Source organism: Manis pentadactyla, chromosome 7 (assembly GCF_030020395.1).
Source record: "Manis pentadactyla isolate mManPen7 chromosome 7, mManPen7.hap1, whole genome shotgun sequence".
NCBI classification, from domain to species: Eukaryota; Metazoa; Chordata; class Mammalia; order Pholidota; family Manidae; genus Manis; species Manis pentadactyla.
Genome location: NC_080025.1, coordinates 25,091,162 through 25,111,050, shown reverse-complemented (window position 1 = coordinate 25,111,050; position 19,889 = coordinate 25,091,162). Strand labels below are relative to the sequence as shown.

The window sequence follows — 19,889 nt, the reverse complement described above, 5'->3', positions numbered from 1 at the left end:
GTTCCCCAGCCCCCATCACAATCATGTGCTAGTGGGCAAGCCCCACAGCATCCTCTGTAATCCTCATGAGGTTAGACTGGACTGCGGACTCCCATTAAGTGACTGACAATGTTGGAGATGCTGGATGTCCACCCTGGGCTCTCTTTTAAAAACTATAAGCTCCAGGGGTACCTCTCAATATGGCACTGTGCTCCTCTGTGGGAAGGAGCAGGGCAGTCAGTGTGTAGCTGCTCCCCTTGCCCTTCTAATGGTCTGTCTTGGTCCCTGTGGTGCAGGGGATACTTCAGCATTACCTCAGTGTCCTTAGATTCTCCAGTGGTATCTTGTCCATGGATTGCTGTTAGTTATTCTGGTGGGGAGAGAGAAGTCAGGAATGACATCAGTTTCCATCTTGTGACATCACTCTTGTCATGATTTAGTTCTTGATATGGACTTGGAGGCAATAAGGGGTGGCGAGGCAAACATCCCAGGCATTACCATTGAAAGTGTTATTTTAAAAAAATTTAGAAGGGGCAGAAGATGGTGGCATGAGTAGAGCAGCGGAAATCTCCTCCCAAAACCACATATATCTATGAAAATATAACAAAGACAACCCTTCCTAGAATAAAGACCAGAGGACACAGGACAATATCCAGACCACATCCGCACCTGAGAGAACACAGTGCCTCATAAAGGGGGTAAGATACAAGCCCCGGCCCGGTGGGAGCCGAGCGCCCCTCCCCCCAGCTCCCGGCGGGAGAAGAATAGGCAGAGCGGGAGGGAGACGGAGCACAGGACTGTCGAACACCCAGCCCCAGCCATCCGGGCCAGAGCGCAGACACAGTGCGTGCGCAGGGGGCCCTGGATACTAGGAAAACAGGTTAGCAAGAACACTGAGTGAGCACTGGAGGCCGGGCGCCGGAGGACATAAGAAAAGCGAGTGACCACTTTTTTTTTTCTGTTTTGTTTTGGTGAGCGCTTTTTGGAAGTCTTAAAGGGATAGGGATGCCAATACTAGGGAAACAGGGCAGCAAGACCGGTGAGCAGATGCCTGAGGCTGGCGCCGGAGAATAAAGAAAAAAGAGCGGCCACCTTTTTTTAAAATTAAAAATATTTTTTTTTAATTAAAAAAAATTTTTTTTTTTTGGTTGTTTTGTTTTGGCGGGTGCTTTTTGGAAGTCTTAAAGGGGCAGGGCAGGACACTTAATCCAGAGGTAGGGAATCCGGGGATCTCTGGGCACCCTAACCCCTAGGCTGCAGGGAGCAGGGAGGTCCCTTATGGAGATAAATAGCCTCCCAGCAGCTCCTGCTCCAACGCGACTCCACCACTTTGGAGGAGCTGCCCGAGCCAGGCCACGCCCACAGCAACAGTGGAGATAAACTCCATAGCAGCCGGGCAGGAAGCAGAAGCCCTGTCTGCGCGCAGCTGCGCAGCACAAGCCACTAGAGGTCGCTGTTCTCCCAGGAGAGGAGGGCCACAAACCAACAAGAAAGGAAGTCCTTCCAGCCGTCACTCGTCCCAGCTCTGCAAACTATTCCTATCACCATGAAAAGGCAAAGCTACAGGCAGACAAAGATCACAGAGACAACACCAGAGAAGGAGACAGACCTAACCAGTCTTCCTGACAAAGAATTCAAAATAAAAATCATAAACATGCTGACAGAGATGCAGAGAATTATGCAAGAGAAATGGGATGAAGTCCGGAGGGAGATCACAGATGCCAGAAAGAAGATAGCAGAAATGAAACAAACTCTGGAAGGGTTTATAAGCAGAATGGATAGAATGCAAGAGGCCATTGATGGAATTGAAACCAGAGAACAGGAATGCATAGAAGCTGACATAGAGAGAGACAAAAGGATCTCCAGGAATGAAACAATATTAAGAGAACTGTGTGACCAATCCAAAAGGAACAATATCCGTATTATAGGGGTTCCAGAAGAAGAAGAGAGAGGAAAAGAGATGGAAACTATCTTAGAAGAAATAATTGCTGAAAACTTCCCCAAACTGGGGGAGGAAATAATCAAACAGACCACGGAAATACACAGAACCCCCAACAGAAAGGATCCAAGGAGGACAACACCAAGACACATAATAATTAAAATGGCAAAGATCAAGGACAAGGAAAGAGTGTTAAAGGCAGATAGAGAGAAAAAGGTCACCTATAAAGGAAAACCCATCAGGCTAACATCAGACTTCTCGACAGAAACCCTACAGGCCAGAAGAGAATGGCATGATATATTTAATACAATGAAACAGAAGGGCCTTGAACCAAGGATACTGTATCCAGCACGACTATCATTCAAATATGACGGTGGGATTAAACAATTCCCAGACAAACAAAAGCTGAGGGAATTTGCTTTCCACAAACCACCTCTACAGAACATCTTACAGGGACTGCTCTAGATGGGAGCACTCCTAGAAAGAGCACAGCACAAAACACCCAACATATGAAGAATCGAGGAGGAGGAATAAGAAGGGAGAGAAGAAAAGAATCTCCAGACAGTGTATATAACAGCTCAATAAGCGAGCTAAGTTAGGCAGTAAGATACTAAAGAGGCTAACCTTGAACCTTTGGTAACCACGAATTTAAAGCCTGCAATGGCAATAAGTACATATCTTTCAATAGTCACCCTAAATGTTAATGGGCTGAATGCACCAATCAAAAGACACAGAGTAATAGAATGGATAAAAAAGTAAGACCCATCTATATGCTGCTTACAAGAAACTCACCTCAAACCCAAAGACATGTACAGACTAAAAGTCAAGGGATGGAAAAACATATTTCAAGCAAACAACAGTGAGAAGAAAGCAGGGGTTGCAGTACTAATATCAGACAAAATAGACTTCAAAACAAAGAAAGTAACAAGAGATAAAGAAGGACACTACATAATGATAAAGGGCTCAGTCCAACAAGAGGATATAACCATTCTAAATATATATGCACCCAACACAGGAGCACCAGCATATGTGAAACAAATACTAACAGAACTAAAGGGGGAAATAGACTGCAATGCATTCATTCTAGGAAACTTCAACACACCACTCACCCCAAAGGATAGATCCACCGGGCAGAAAATAAGTAAGGACACAGAAGCACTGAACAACACAGTAGAGCAGATGGACCTAATAGACATCTATGGAACTCTACATCCAAAAGCAACAGGATACACGTTCTTCTCAAGTGCACATGGAACATTCTCCAGAATAGACCACATAGTAGGCCACAAAAAGAGCCTCAGAAAATTCCAAAAGATTGAAATCCTACCAACCAACTTTTCAGACCACAAAGGCATAAAACCAGAAATAAACTGTACAAAGAAAGCAAAGAGGCTCACAAACACATGGAGGCTTAACAACACGCTCCTAAGTAATCAATGGATCAATGACCAAATTAAAATGGAGATCCAGCAATATATGGAAACAAGTGACAACAACAACACTAAGCCCCAACTTCTGTGGGACACAGCAAAAGCAGTCTTAAGAGGAAAGTATATAGCAATCCAAGCATATTTAAAAAAGGAAGAACAATCCCAAATGAATGGTCTAGTGTCACAATTATCAAAATTGGAAAAAGAAGAACAGATGAGGCCTAAGGTCAGCAGAAGGAGGGACATAATAAAGATCAGAGAAGAAATAAATAAAATTGAGAAGAATAAAACAATAGCAAAAATCAATGAAACCAAGAGCTGGTTCTTCGAGAAAATGAACAAAATAGATAAGCCTTTAGCCAGACTTATTAAGAAGAAAAGAGAGTCAACACAAATCAACAGTATCAGAAACGAGAAAGGAAAATCACGACGGACCCCACAGAAATACAAAGAATTATCAGAGAATACTATGAAAACCTATATGCTAACAAGCTGGGAAACCTAGGAGAAATGGACAACTTCCTAGAAAAATACAACCTTCCAAGATTGACCCAGAAAGAAACAGAAAATCTAAACAGACCAATTACCAGCAATGAAATTGAAGCAGTAATCAAAAAACTACCAAAGAACAAAACCCCCGAGCCAGATGGATTTACCTCAGAATTTTATCAGACGTACAGGGAAGACATATTACCCATTCTCCTTAAAGTTTTCCAAAAAATAGAAGAGGAGAGGATACTCCCAAACTCATTCTATGAAGCTAACATCACCCTAATACCAAAACCAGGCAAAGACCCCACCAAAAAAGAAAACTACAGACCAATATCCCTGATGAACGTAGATGCAAAAATACTCAACAAAATATTAGCAAACCGAATTCAAAAATACATCAAAAGGATCATACACCATGACCAAGTGGGATTCATCCCAGGGATGCAAGGATGGTACAACATTCAAAAGTCCATCAACATCATCCACCACATCAACAAAAAGAAAGACAAAAACCACATGATCATCTCCATAGATGCTGAAAAAGCATTTGACAAAGTTCAACATGAATTCATGATAAAAACTCTCAGCAAAATGGGAATAGAGTGCAAGTACCTCAACATAATAAAGGCCATCTATGAAAAACCCACAGCCAACATTATATTGAACAGCGAGAAGCTGAAAGCATTTCCTCTGAGATCGGGAACTAGACAGGGATGCCCACTCTCTCCACTGTTATTTAACATTGTACTGGAGGTCCTAGCCACAGCAATCAGACAAAACAAAGAAATAGAAGGAATCCAGATTGGTAAAGAAGAAGTTAAACTGTCATTATTTGCAGATGACATGATACTGTACATAAAAAACCCTAAAGACTCCACCCCAAAACTACTAGAACTGATATCGGAATACAGCAAAGTTGCAGGATACAAAATCAACACACAGAAATCTGTGGCTTTCCTATACACTAACAATGAACCAACAGAAAGAGAAATCAGGAAAACAACTCCATTCACAATTGCATCAAAAAAAATAAAATACCTAGGAATAAACCTAACCAAAGAAGTGAAAGACTTATACTCTGAAAACTACAAGTCACTCTTAAGAGAAATTAAAGGGGACACTAACAGATGGAAACTCATCCCATGCTCGTGGCTAGGAAGAATTAATATAGTCAAAATGGCCATCCTACCCAAAGCAATATACAGATTTGATGCCATCCCTATGAAACTACCAGCAACATTCTTCAATGAACTGGAACAAATAATTCAAAAATTCATATGGAAACACCAAAGACCCCGAATAGCCAAAGCAATCCTGAGAAAGAAGAATAAAGAAGGGGGGATCTCACTCCCCAACTTCAAGCTCTTCTATAAAGCCATAGTAATCAAGACAATTTGGTACTGGCACAAGAACAGAGCCACAGACCAATGGAACAGACTAGAGAATCCAGACATTAACCCAGACATATATGGTCAATTAATATTTGATAAAGGAGCCATGGACATACAATGGCGAAATGACAGTCTCTTCAACAGATGGTGCTGGCAAAACTGGACACCTACATGTAGGAGAATGAAACTGGACCATTGTCTAACCCCATATACAAAAGTAAACTCAGAATGGATCAAAGACCTGAATGTAAGTCATGAAACCATTAAACTCTTGGAAGAAAACATAGGCAAAAACCTCTTAGACATAAACATGAGTGACCTCTTCTTGAACATATCTCCCCGGGCAAGGAAAACAACAGCAAAAATGAATAAGTGGGAGTATATTAAGCTGAAAAGCTTCTGTACAGCAAAAGACATCATCAGTAGAACAAAAAGGAACCCTACAGTATGGGAGAATATATTTGAAAATGACACATCCGATAAAGGCTTGACGTCCAGAATATATAAAGAGCTCACACGCCTCAACAAACAAAAAACAAATAACCCAATTAAAAAATGGGCAGAGGAACTGAACAGACAGTTCTCCAAAAAAGAAATACTGATGGCCAACAGACACATGAAAAGATGCTCCACATCGCTAATTATCAGAGAAATCAGAGAAATGCAAATTAAAACTACAATGAGGTATCACCTCACACCAGTAAGGATGGCTGCCATCCAAAAGACAAACAACAACAAATGTTGGCGAGGCTGTGGAGAAAGGGGAACCCTCCTACACTGCTGGTGGGAATGTAAGTTAGTTCAACCATTGTGGAAAGCAGTATGGAGGTACATCAAAATGCTCAAAACAGACTTACCATTTGACCCTGGAATTCCACTCCTAGGAATTTACCCTAAGAACGCAGCAATCAAGTTTGAGAAAGACAGATGCACCCCTATGTTTATCGCAGCACTATTTACAATAGCCAAGAATTGGAAGCAACCTAAATGTCCAACGATAGATAAATGGATAAAGAAGATGTGGTACATATACACAATGCAATACTACTCAGCCATAAGAAAAGGGCAAATCCAACCATTTGCAGCAACATGGATGTAGCTGGAGGGTATTATGCTCAGTGAAACAAGCCAAGCAGAGAAAGAGAAATACCAGATGATTTCACTTATCTGTGGAATATAAGAACAAAGGAAAAACTGAAGGAACAAAGGAACAAAACAGCAGCAGAATCACAGAACTCAAGAATGGACTAACAGGTACCAAAGGGAAAGGGACTGGGGAGGATGGGTGGGTAGGGAGGGATAAGGGGGGGGAGAAGTAGGGGGGTATTAAGATTAGCATGCATGGGGGGGTAGGAGAAAAGGGAGGGCTGTACAACACAGAGAAGGCAAGTAGTGATTCTACAACATTTTGCTATGCTGATGGACAGTGACTGTAAAGGGGTTTATAGGGGGGACCTCGTATAGTCGAGAGCCTAGTAAACATAATATTCGTCATGTAAGTGTAGATTAGTGATACCAAAAAAAAAAGGGCAGTTCCTGTGTGGTAACCTCCAATGAGTTCTACACAAGGGTATAAAGGGCATATAAAAGTGTAGGCAAAGGGTCTGGTTGTGTTTATACAGAGGATCAAAGTCTAATTGGGCTACCCTGAAAATGAACTAAGATACGATATGAAAAAGAACTTCCAACATCAGCACTCTCTGGAAGACTCATGCCAGAAGATGATCATCAAAAAACCCCAACAAAGATCCACGCACTGCTACAGCTGTAGATGCACTCATCCCACCAGTTCCTGGACTTGCCATGGGAATGAAGAAGGAGATATCTAAGCTGGCCTGTGCATACAGTAAAACAACAAATTTGACTGGATCTATACTGTTGGAACTCAATCAAGAATTAGGAGAAGTGCAAATTGTAGTGCTCCAAAATCTTACAACTACAGACTATTTACTGTTAAAAGAACATAAGGGTTGTGAACATTCCCCAGGAATGGGTTGTTTTAATTTGATTTCTCTCAGACTGTTCAAGTTCAGTTGGACAATATCCACCATATCATAGATAAGTTTTCACAAATGCCTAAGGTGCCTAACTGGTTTTCTTGTTTTCACTGGAGATGGCTGGTAATTACAGATACGCTTTGGTTATGTAACTATACTCCTATTATGTTAATGTGTGTGCGCAATTTAAGTAGTAGCTTAAAACCTATACATGCTTAAGTTACTCTACAAGAAGATATGTCAAAGAAATAATCAATCTTCCCGTGTTTTCTTCCGCTTGCTACTTCTATGGCTTTTCTTCTTCCTTCCTAATTACAACCCTTAAGTAGAATTCGTGCCTCATATCAAATTTACCGAGTATCCTAATTCTTCCAAGTGGTAAAGATACCTCAAGACAAATGCTGGGCATAGAAGCCACAGGGCATAAATATGCAAAGAAGTAAAAAGCTAACCATTTCAAACAATAAGGCTTCTCTCTCACTTACCAACTTTACATTTCCCTGTATGGCCCCAGAAGATGACTGGTTAGCCAGAGATGGGTAAGATTCCTCAAGGGAGGAACAACCTAAGACAGGCACAGTCGCAGGGGGGCCATCAGGTGAGAAATTGGGGATCAACAGAGGTGAGGCTTAGAAACTCACCCCCCCTGTTCTGAGAGAAATCTTCTGCATACGTGGATGTTTTATTGCCCTTGTCTAGCTAGGTTTAACACATAGTCTACAGGCACACAGCTGATCATCTACATTTGCTCTCTTACAACACTAAACTATGTTTTCTACCTTTATCTTGTATCTACCTACCACTTCAGCATTTTATTAAAAATAATAATAATAAAGAGAGAAATGTGGTATTCACATATAAATCAAGTATAAAAATCAAATGAGTATTCATATGTGAACTGACTGTTTATAGTTCATAATGCATGAGCAAAACCGAAGGTTTCTGTGATGACTGCCCTTGTACTGTTCACCATGTAAGAACTTATTCACTATGTAAGAATTTGTTCTCCATGTAAGAACTTGTTTGTTATGCCTCAGAAGATTGGAGACTGACGAAAATTAGGCTTGGGGTGGATTAATGATTGTGCATTGAGCATTGACTCCCCTATACAGAATTTTATTGTTTTTAACAACCATTTGATCAATAAATATGAGAGATGCCCTCTCAAAAAAAAAAAATTTTATGGGCTCTCTCACTGTTTAGAAGAAGGCTTCCTCTACTGGTAAGGGAAGTTCAGGGATATTTGTCCATTTCATTCTGATTGTTCCCATCCCAAGTTTCTGATTCTAACCTTTCTACACCAAATCTTGTAGGTTTGAGACCTTAATTGGTGCTGCAACCCTGCAGTCCTTGTAATTAGGCCTTGAGCTTCATCCTCAGCCATGTCATTGCAACAACTACAGGAGATGAGTTACTGCATTACTGCTGCAGAGGCTTTCTGATAGCCTATTCTCCTTTCTATTTTTTAGAATGTGCATCTTCTAGTGTTGTCATAAGAAACCAGTTGACTCCAAAATCTTTATTATAGCTGGTCGTTATAGCAATGGAGTGCCTTGATCTTTCTTGCAACTTGGTCTCTACCTGCACCTATCCTATGCCAGATTTGGTAATGATTTGAGAAATCATAATGTCATTGCATATCATGAATTACCATTGTCCTGTTTCTCCTTGGTGAGGAAGTTAAATATGTGATCAGTCTAATCCAAGAATGCTGTCTTGAGAGTCTATTTTCTGTGGTTTCTCCTGATACCAGTTACTGTGTCATTGAGAATCCTGACAGGGTGCTGATAGCCACTTAAACTGGGTAATTTGTTATGTGGCCACTTTGTGAGATGGGAGGCAAAGTACCATGTGGACTACCCTAAATGAGTCCAAGAGCTGGTGTAGGAAATTGAAGATCATGGTCCGCATAACCAAAAATCTAATGTAAAAACAGCCCTTGTTATGTTAACAGCATTCTTATGGTAGCTACATAAGAATTGTTAGGTATTCAATGGTTAAATCATAGTAAAAGTTAGTATAGATTTAATATGCTTATATATCCAAACATTTCATAAGAATGTTAGCCTCTCACCATCCAAGGAACTGTATTTCCTATTTTTAAGTATTTGATAAAATTTTTAAAATGTTCAGAATTAGAAAAGTACTGTTGTTTACTACTCTTAATGAGTTCTCTTTCATTTGAATTTTCTTTTTAATGTAGTATCACAAGGAGATAACGCTGGAGGCATTTTCAGTCATTGTCACCCAGATGCTGGGACACAGCCTGGGAATATCATATGATGACCCAAAGAGATGTGAATGCTCAGGAGCCATCTGTATCATGAATCCAGAGGCTATGTAAGCTTTTTAAATATAAGACTTATTATTTGTATTTATTTTGTTTTAAATATTTGAAGTATAAAAATTTAGCTATAAATGGACTATTAGAAAATATAAACATGAAAATTTAAGCATAAAAGGGGTATGCAGGGATGTGTAATTAAGAACAGTCACAGATAACAAACCCGTTCTTTAGGTTACATCTCCTTCAGCTGTGTACTTTATAAAATCACTCTGTAAGCATCTTTAAAAATGTGTCAGCAGGCCAAAACAAGTGGCCTTTGTTTTTTAGACAGAATTTTTAGTTTTGACGTTACAGTAATTTAATGCTGTAGAAAAACTATCATCCAAAGAATATGAAGTCCTAGTTGGTGATTTGTCTGACTTTTGACAAATTACTTGACATTGCTTAGATTTATTTTTCTCATCTTAAAAATGGGAATGATTATGCCTATTCTCACTTCACAGTTATGTGAGAAGAGAATGGGAAAGGGGAAGTGTTTTCTAAGCTGTAAAATCCCCAAGTATGTGATAGATTAGTTACAGTGATTTCTTAATTTGCCAGTGTACCCAAATAGCATACCAAGAAAGGCTACAGCAGTGTTATTACTATTCTAAAGCTTTCTTTAAATTTAATTTGTAAAAAGGGTTTCTGCTAAGTATGACTTATTCATAACCGAAGAACAGTCAAAAGTCAAAAGTAAAACTAAGGCATTAATTTTTTAAAACATTCTCTTTTTGTATTACCCTAAGCACCACCTAAGGATTAACTTTTTGTATTTTCTTATTTTTTTATTTTTTTTTATTTTGGTATCATTAATGTACAATTACATGAAGAACATTATGTTTACTAGGCTTCCCCCTTCACCAAGTCCACCACACATACCCCTTCACAGTCAGTGTCCATCAGCGTAGTAAGATGCTGTAAAATCACTACTTGTCTTCTCTGTGTTGCACAGCCCTCCCCGTCCCCCCACCACACTATACATGCTAATCGTAATGCCCTCTTTCTTTTTCCCTGCCCTTTTCCCTCCCTTCCCACCCATCCTCCCCAGTCCCTTTCCCTTTGGTAACTGTTAGTCCATTCTTGAGTTCTGTGATTCTGCTACTGTTTTGTTCCTTCAGTTTTCCTTTGTTCTTATACTCCATGTATGATTGAAATCATTTGGTACTTGTCTTTCTCTGCCTGGCTTATTTCACTGAGCATAATACCCTCTAGTCCATCCATGTTGCAAATGGTAGGATCTGTTTTTTTCTTATGGCTGAGTAATATTCCATTGTGTATATGTACCACATCTTCTTTATCCATTCATCTACTGATGGACATTTAGGTTGCTTCCATATCTTGGCTATTGTAAATAGTGCAGCAATAAACATAGGGGTGCATCTGTCTTTTTCAAACTGGAGTGCTGCATTCTTAGGGTAAATTCCTAGAAGTGGAATTCCTGGGTCAAATGGTATGTCTATTTTGAGCATTTTGAGGAACCTCCATACTGCTTTCCACAATGGTTGAACTAATTTACATTCCAACCAGCAGTGTAGGAGGGTTCCCCTTTCTCCACAACCTCGCCAACATTTGTTGTTGTTTGTCTTTTTGATGATGGCATTCTTACTGGTGTGAGGTGATATCTCATTGTGGTTTTAATTTGCATTTCTGTGATGACAAGCTATGTGAAGCATCTTTTCATGTGTCTGTTGGCCATCTGAATTTCTTCTTTAGAGAACTGTCTATTCAGGTCCTCTTCCCATTTTTTAATTGGATTATTTGCCTTTTGTTTGTTGAGGTGTGTGAGCTCTTTATATTTTTTGGATGTCAACCCTTTATCGGATCTGTCATTTATGAATATATTTTCCCATACTGTAGGATACCTTTTTGTTCTATTGATGGTGTCCTTTGCTGTACAGAAGCTTTTCAGCTTGATATAGTCCCACTTGTTCATTTTTGTTTTTGTTTCCCTTGCCCGGGGAGATACGTTCAGGAAGAAGTCACTCATGTTTATGTCCAAGAGACTTTTGCCTATGTTTTTTTCTAAGAGTTTTATGGTTTCATGACTTACATTCAGGTATTTAATCCATTTTGAATTTACTTTTGTGTATGGGGTTAGACAGTGATCTAGTTTCATTCTCTTACATGTAGCTGTCCAGTTTTGCTAGCACCATCTGTTGAAAAGACTGTCATTTCCCCATTGTATGTCCATGGCTCCTTTATCATATATTAACTGGCCATATATGTTTGGGTTAATGTCTGGAGTCTCTATTTTGTTCCACTGGTCTGTGACTCTGTTCTTGTGCCAGTACTAAATTGTCTTGATTACTGTCGCTTTGTAGTAGAGCTTGAAGTTGGGGAGTGAGATCACCCCCACTTTATTCTTCCTTCTTAGTATTGCTTTGGCTATTCGGGGTCTTCGGTGGTTCCATATGAATTTTTGAACTATTTTTTCCAGTTCATTGAAGAATGCTATTGGTAATTTGATAGGGATTGCATTGAATCTGTATATTGCTTTGGGAAGGATGGCCATTTTGACAATATTAATTCTTCCTACCCAGGAGCATGGGATGAGTTTCCATTTGTTAGTGACCTCTTTAATTTCTCTTAAGAGTGTCTTGTAGTTTTCAGGGTATAGGTCTTTCACTTCCTTGGTTAGATTTATTCGTAGGTATTTTATTCTTTTTGATGCTATTGTGAATGGAATTGTTTTCCTGGTTTCTCTTTCTATTAGTTCATTGTTAGTGTATAGGAAAGCCACAGATTTCTGTGTGTAATTTTGTATCCAGCAACTTTGCTGAATTCCGATATTATTTCTAGTAGTTTTGGAGTGGAGTCTTTAGGGTTTTTTATGTACAATATCGTGTCATCTGCAAATAGTGACAGTTTGACTTCTTTACCAATCTGGATTCCTTGTATTTCTTTGTTTTGTCTAATTGCCATGGCTAGGACCTCCAGTACTATGTAGAATAACAGTGGGGAGACTGGTCATCCCTGTCTTGTTCCCCATCTCAGAGGAAAAGCTTTCAGTCTCTCGCTGTTCAGTATGATGTTAGCTGTGGGTTTTTCGTATATGGCCTTTATTATGTTGAGGTACTTGCCCTCTATGCCCATTTTGTTGAGAGTTTATCATGAATGGATGTTGAATTTTGTCAAATGCTTTTTCAGCATCTATGGAGATGATCATGTGGTTTTTATCCTTTTTATTGATGTGGTGGATGATGTTGATGGATTTTCGAATCCATCCTTGCATCCCTTGGATGAATCCCACTTGGTCATGGTGTATGATCCTTTTGATGTATTTTTGAATTCGGTTTGCTAATATTTTGTTGAGTATTTTTGCATCTACGTTCATCAGGGATATTGGTCTATAGTTTTCTTTTTTGGTGGGGTCTTTGCCTGGTTTTGGTATTACAGTGATGTTGGCTTCATAGAATGAGTTTGGGAGTTTTCCCTCCTCTTCTCTTTTTCGGAAAACTTTAAGGAGAATGGGTATTATGTCTTCTCTGTATGTCTGATAAAATTCCGAGGTAAATCCATCTGGTCCAGGGGTTTTGTTCTTGGTTAGTTTTTTGATTACCAATTCCATTCTGTTGCTGGTAATTGGTCTGTTTAGATTTTCTGTTTCTTTCTGGGTCAGTCTTGGAAGGTTGTATTTTTCTAGGAAGTTGTCCATTTCTCCTAGGTTTTCCAGCTTGTTAGCATATAGGTTTTCATAGTATTCTCTAATAATTCTTTGTATTTCTGTGGGGTCCGTCGTGATTTTTCCTTTCTCGTTTCTGATTCTGTTGATGTGTGTTGACTCTCTTCTTCTCTTAATAAGTCTGGCTAGAGGCTTATCTATTTTGTTTATTTTCTCAAAGAACCAGCTCTTGGTTTCATTGATTTTTGCTATTGTTTTATTCTTCTCAATTTTATTTATTTCTTCTCTGATCTTTATTATGTCCCTCTGTCTGCTGACCTTAGGCCTCATTTGTTCTTCTTTTTCCAGTTTTGATAATTGTGACATTAGACTATTCATTTGGGATTGTTCTTCCTTCTTTAAATATGCCTGGATTGCTATATACTTTCCTGTTAAAAGTGCTTTTGCTGTGTACCACAGAAGTTGGGGCTTGTGTTGTTGTTGTCATTTGTTTCCATATATTTCTGGATCTCCATCTTAATTTGGTCATTGATCCATTGATTATTTAGGAGCATGTTGTTAAGCCTCCATGTGTTTGTGAGCCTTTTTGCTTTCTTTGTACTATTTATTTCTAGTTTTATGCCTTTGTGGTCTGAAAAGTTGGTTGGTAGGATTTCAATCTTTTGGAATTTACTGAGGCTCTTTTTATGGCCTAGTATGTGGTCTATTCTGCAGAATGTTCCATGTGCACTTGAGAAGAACGTGTATCCTGTTGCTTTTGGATATAGAGTTCTATAGATGTCTATTAGATCCATCTGTTCTAGTGTGTTGTTCAGTGCCTCTGTGTCCTTACTTATTTTCTGTCTGGTGGATCTGTCCTTTGGAGTGAGTGGTGTGTTAAAGTCTCCCATAATGAATGCATTGCAGTCTATTTCCTCCTTTAATTCTGTTAGTATTTGTATCACATATATTGGTGCTCCTGTATTGGGTGCATATATGTTTATAATGGTTATATCCTCTTGTTGGACTGAGCCCTTTATCATTATTTAGTGTCCTTCTTTATCTCTTGTTACTTTCTTTGTTTTGAAGTCTACTTTGTCTGATAGTAGTATTGCAACACCTGCTTTTTTCTCTCTGTTGTTTGCATGAAATATCTTTTTCCATCCCTTGACTTTTAATCTGTGCATGTCTTTGGGTTTGAGGTGAGTCTCTTGTAAGCAGCATATAAATGGGTCTTGCTTTTTTATCCATTCTATTACTACTCTGTGTCATTTAATTGGTGCATTCAGTCCATTTACATTTAGGGTGATTATTGAAAGATATGTACTTATTGCCATTGCAGGCTTTAGATTCGTGTTTACGAAACGTTCAAGGTTAGCTTCTTTACTACCTTACTGTCTAACTTAACTTGCTTATTGAGCTATTATAAACACAGTCTGATGATTATTTCTCTCCCTTCTTATTCCTCCTCCTCGATTCTTCATATGTTGTGTGTTTTGTTCTGTGCTCTTTTTAGGAGTGCTCCCATCTAGAGCAGTCCCTCTAAGATACCCTGTAGAGGTGGTTTGTGGGTGGCAAATTCCCTCAACTTTTGCTTGTCTGGGAATTGTTTAATCCCTCCTTCATATTTAAATGATAATCGTGCTGGATACAGTATCCTAGGTTCAAGGCCCTTCTGTTTCATTGCATTAAATATATCACGCCATTCTCTTCTGCCCTGTAAGGTTTCTGTTGAGAAGTCTGATGATAGCCTGATGGGTTTTCCTTTGTAGGTGACCTTTTTTCTCTCTCTGGCTGCCTTTAATACTCCTTCCTTGTCCTTGATCTTTGCCATTTTAATTATTATGTGTCTTGGTGTTGTCCTCTTTGGGTCCCTTCTGTTGGGATTTCTGTGTGCTTCCGTAGTCTGAGCAACTATTTCCTCCCCCAGTTTGGGGAAGTTCTCAGCAATTATTTCTTCAAAGACACTTTCTAGTCCTTTTTCTCTCTCTTCTTCCTCCGGTACCCCTATAATACGGATATTGTTCCTTTTGGATTGGTCACACAGTTCTCTTAATATTGTTTCATTACTGGATATCCTTTTATCTCTCTCTGTGTCAGCTTCTATGCGTTCCTGTTCTCTGGTTTCTATTCCATCAATGGCCTCTTGCATCTTTTCCATTCTGCTTATAAATCCTTCCAGAGATTGTTTCACTTCTGTAATCTCCCTCTGGATGTCGTCCCTTAGCTCTTGTGTATTTCTCTGCCGCTCTGTCAGCATGTTGATGATTTTTATTTTGAATTCTTGTTCAGGAAGACTGGTTAGGTCTGTCTCCTTCTCTGGTGTTGTCTCTGTGATCTTTGTCTGCCTGTAGCTTTGCCTTTTCATGGTGATAGAGATAGTTTGCGGAGCTGGCGCAAGTGATGGCTGAGAGAACGTCCCTTCTTGTTGGTTTGTGACGTTCCTCTCTTGGGAGAACAGCGACCTCTAGGAGCTCGTGCTGGGCAGCTGTACACAGATCGGGCTTCTGAATCTTGCCCAGCTGCTATGGAGTTTAGCTCCGTGGTTGCTGTGGGCATGGCCTGCCTCGGGCAGCTGCTCCAATATGGCGGAGCCGCGTTGGAGGGGAAACGGCCGGGAGGCTGTTTATCTCCATGAGGGGCCTCTCAGCTGCCCTGCTGCTCAGGGGGTTAGAGTGCCCAGAGTTCCCCGGGATTCCCAGCTGTTAGGCTAAGTGTCCCAGGACGCTTCCGTCCAGCTGTGGGGTCCCTGTCCCTTTAAGTCTTTCAAAAAGCACTCACTTTTCTTTGTCCCCGGGGTGCCAGCTGCAGGGACCTGCTCTCAGGTCTTACTGTCCTGCTTCCCTAGTTTCTAGCACCCCACGCACCCACTGTGTCTGCGCTCTGGTGCGGATGTCTAGGGCTGGGTGTTTAGCAGTCCTGGGCTCCCTCTCCCTCCTGGCTCTGACTCCTCTCCTCCCGCCGGGATCTGGGGTGAGGGGCGCTTGGGTCCCGCTGGGCCACAGCTTGTATCTTACCCCTTTCACCAGGCGCTGGGTTCTCACAGGTGTTGATGTAGCCTGGCTGTTGTCCTGTATTTTCTGGTCTCTCTTTTAGGAAGAGTTGTATTTGTCGTATTTTCAAAAATATATGTGGTTTTGGGAGGAGATTTCCACTGCTCTAGTCATGCTGCCATCTTCCCTTCCATTCCAGAATTAACTTTTAAATTCTAAAAATAGCTCAAACCCAAATATATATATTTATATATACACTTTAGAATCTGTGTTAATAAACCTTTAGATTTGATTCATGTTTTTTAATTTTAAAAATGCTTTCATACACATTCTCCAGTTTCTTACAAAACTTGTGTGTTGGGTACCTCAATTTTATAAAATTTCATATTTCCGCTGTATATGTTATACATTATTTTATGTAACTTTCAAGGAAAGCATGTAATTGAATAAGACAAATGTTATTATTTCTATATAGTGTGGGTTTTTTTTAAGCCCCTAGAGTACAGAGGGCCTCATTGATCGTACATTGCATATATAGTTAATTAGTGTCCAGACCTCAGCTAATGTCAGTATCACCAGTGATTTATTGGATACCTACTATAAGCCACAGAGTTGTATTACTTGTTTAATAACATTTCATCCTTACAACAATCCTGTGAGGTGGATGGGTATTATCCCTATTTTTTAGGTAATAAAACTGAGACTTATAATCACTTTGCCTAATGCCTCATAAGTCACAGGGTTGGTACTAGTTAATAAGTTTATCTAGCTCAAAGCTTTGTTATTTTCTTTACTCCATACTGACTTAATTAGATGATAGTTAATACATTGGCATTAACCTAAATGAAGTAGCAAGAGAACATTAGTATGTATTTGTACAAACTTCATTCTTATATACTGCTGTGATCCTTCTAATTTATCATTTTGATGATTTAATTTATATCTCCTTTTTAAAAATGGGTAGCTCATGTTTTAAACTCTCACTTTCAAGACATTCTGCACACACAAATGAGTTCAGAGGTGGAGGGAGGAAAGATGCATGGAAAATGGCCGTAGAAATGATGTAAGAACTTAGGGAAAACTCATGTCAAGGTTTGCTCACCTATCTGGTTTTATCATTTTACAAAAAAGCAAAAACATGTAGAAGGAGCATGGAGGTACAAGTTACCCAAGGGAATTGAGTTTTTTATTCATACTGTTTTCTCTCAATTCCTTTCTAAGACCAGTTTCATCAAGGCATGGAAGTTTGGGAAGAGGAGATAGCATTTTGAAGAATGCAGTACATTGAGATGAACATGCATTTTGGAATCTTTTCCTTGTTTCCTAACTTTTCTAACCCTTAGTTTTCTCATCTGAAAAATGAGGATCATGATAGCTAGAGCATAAGTTGTTGTGAGGATTCAACTAAGGCATATGTAAGTTATTTATCATTGTGCTGGTATCTCTTATTATTTGAGGAGTAGGGAAGGCCTAGGAGGGTGTTTAAATGGCATTATAGGGATACCCAAGAGCAGTGAGAACATGGAATTTTGGGGGAAAAGTGTAAAAGAGAGGAAGACCTTGACAGGAAAATGAGATAGTGTAAATGATAAGCTTTTATTTTTTCAAAATGCTCTCAAGCGCTAACCCCAACTTGAGAAAAACAGAGGACAGCATTACTGTCTCACCATTTCCTTCTACCACTTAATTTCTTTGTTCTTAGAACCCGGGACTTAGGCTCATTATACCATAATTTCAGTAAGCTTTTATAAAATCATTTGGGAACAAGGCTAACATAGCATTAGAATTCAGAGTACAAAATCTCAGCCAGTAATGCAAACTCCAGATAATTGATTACAAATAAATTTGGGGAATATATGATCTTAAGAACTGCCATTTTGGCAGCAAAAAGGTGATTAGCAATTATGCATAGTTGACTATAAATAGTTCCCAGAGCTAAAATATTTCAGTTTTTTATTTAAAACTTCACCTTTCAATTTTGGTGGTAAGATCATCAAAATTTATGGTTTATAGTAAAATATCTCTTAATAATTAACATTTTATTAAATTATAACAATGTTCAAAGAGGAATTTTTGGATAAAAAGTACCTGAATTTGAAGTCTTAAATAGCTATGTATGAATACTGATTCTACTAATTTTCAAACTTCCTGAGGTTGGTGAGATTTTTAGCTTCCCTAGACTTCAGTTAAATTTGTATAAAATATTGATGACAATACCTTCCTGGTTTGTTGTGAGGATTAAATAATCAGTTATATAAAATACCTGGTAGGTACTCAATAATGTCAATTTACTGCTTGCTTTATAGATTCTTACTACCTATTGAGAATGACTTATCCTATGAAAATATTCTCTGAAGTTATTTTTTTAATTTAAAGTATCATTGATACACAATCTTATGAAGGTTTCACGTGAGCAACATTGTGGTTACTACATTCACCCATATTATCAAGTTCCCCCCAATCCCATTTCAGTCACTATCCATCAGTGTAGTAAGATGCCACAGAGTCACTACTTGTCTTCTCTGTGCTCTACTGCCATCCCCATGACTCCCCTACATTATGTGTGCCAATGATAATTCCCCTTAATCCCCTTCTCCCTCCATCCTCATCCCCGCTCCCACCCCCTTCCCTTTGGTAACCACTAGTTCCTTGGAGTCTGTGAGTCTGCTGCTGTTTTGTTCCTTCAGTTTTGCTTTGTTGTTATACTCCACAAATGAGTGAAATCATTTGATATTTGTCTTTGTCCACCTGGATATTTCACTGAGCATAATGCCCTCCAGCTCCATCCATGTTGTTGCAAATGGTAGAATTTGTTTTCTCCTTATGGCTGAATAATATTCCATTGTGTATATGTACCACATCTTCTTTATCCATTCATCTACTGATGGACACTTAGGTTACTTCCATATCTTGGTTATTGTAAATAGTGCTGCAGTAAACATTGGAGTGCATGTATCTATTTGAATCTGGGACCTTGTTTCCTTTGGGTAAATTCCTAGGAATGGAATTTCTGGGTCAAATGGTATTTCTATTTTTAGTTTTTTGAGGAACCTCCATATTGGTTTCTGCAATGGTTGAACTAATTTACATTCTCACTAGCAGTATAGGAGGGTTCCCCTTTCTCCACATCCTCACCAGCATTTGTTGTTCCTTGTCTTTTGGATGCTGGTCATTCTAACTGATGTGAAGTGATATCTATTGTGGTTTTAATTTGCATTTCCCTGATAATTAGTTAAGTGGAACATCTTTTCATGTGCCTGTTGGCCATCTGAATTTCTTCTTTGGAGAACTGTCTGTTCAGATCTTCTGCCCATTTTTTAATTGGGTTATTTGCTTTTTGGGTGTTGAGGCATGAAAATTCTTTGTATAGTTTGGATGTTAATCCCTTATCGGATATGTCATTTATAAATGTATTCTCCCATACTGTAGGATATCTTTTTGTTCTACTGATGGTATCCTTTGCTGTACAGGAGCTTTTCAGCATGATATAGTCCTACTTGTTCATTTTTTATTTTGTTTCCCTTGCCCAGGGAGATTTGTCCAGAAAAAAAATTATTCATGCTTACGTTCAGGAGATTTTCACCTATGATTTCTTCTAAGAGTTCTGTGGTATCATGTCTTAGATTAGGTGTTTAATCCACTTCAACTTTACTTTTGTGTATTAAGTTAGACAATTATCCAGTTTCATTCTCTTACATGTAGCTGTCCAGTTTTGCCAACACCAACTGTTGAATAGGC

General features: G+C 39.1%; 1 protein-coding gene across 2 annotated transcripts in view; it reads left to right on the top strand.

The window, feature by feature from the left end:
• The window catches only part of ADAM32 (ADAM metallopeptidase domain 32), a 131,499-nt gene that overhangs the window by 31,361 nt on the left and 80,249 nt on the right, over positions 1-19,889 (top strand). For both annotated transcript variants that reach the window (XM_036932172.2, XM_057505182.1), the window contains exon 9: positions 9,432-9,568. In XM_036932172.2, coding sequence (XP_036788067.2) covers positions 9,432-9,568 — 137 coding nt within the window. The remainder of the gene's footprint in view (positions 1-9,431; positions 9,569-19,889) is intronic.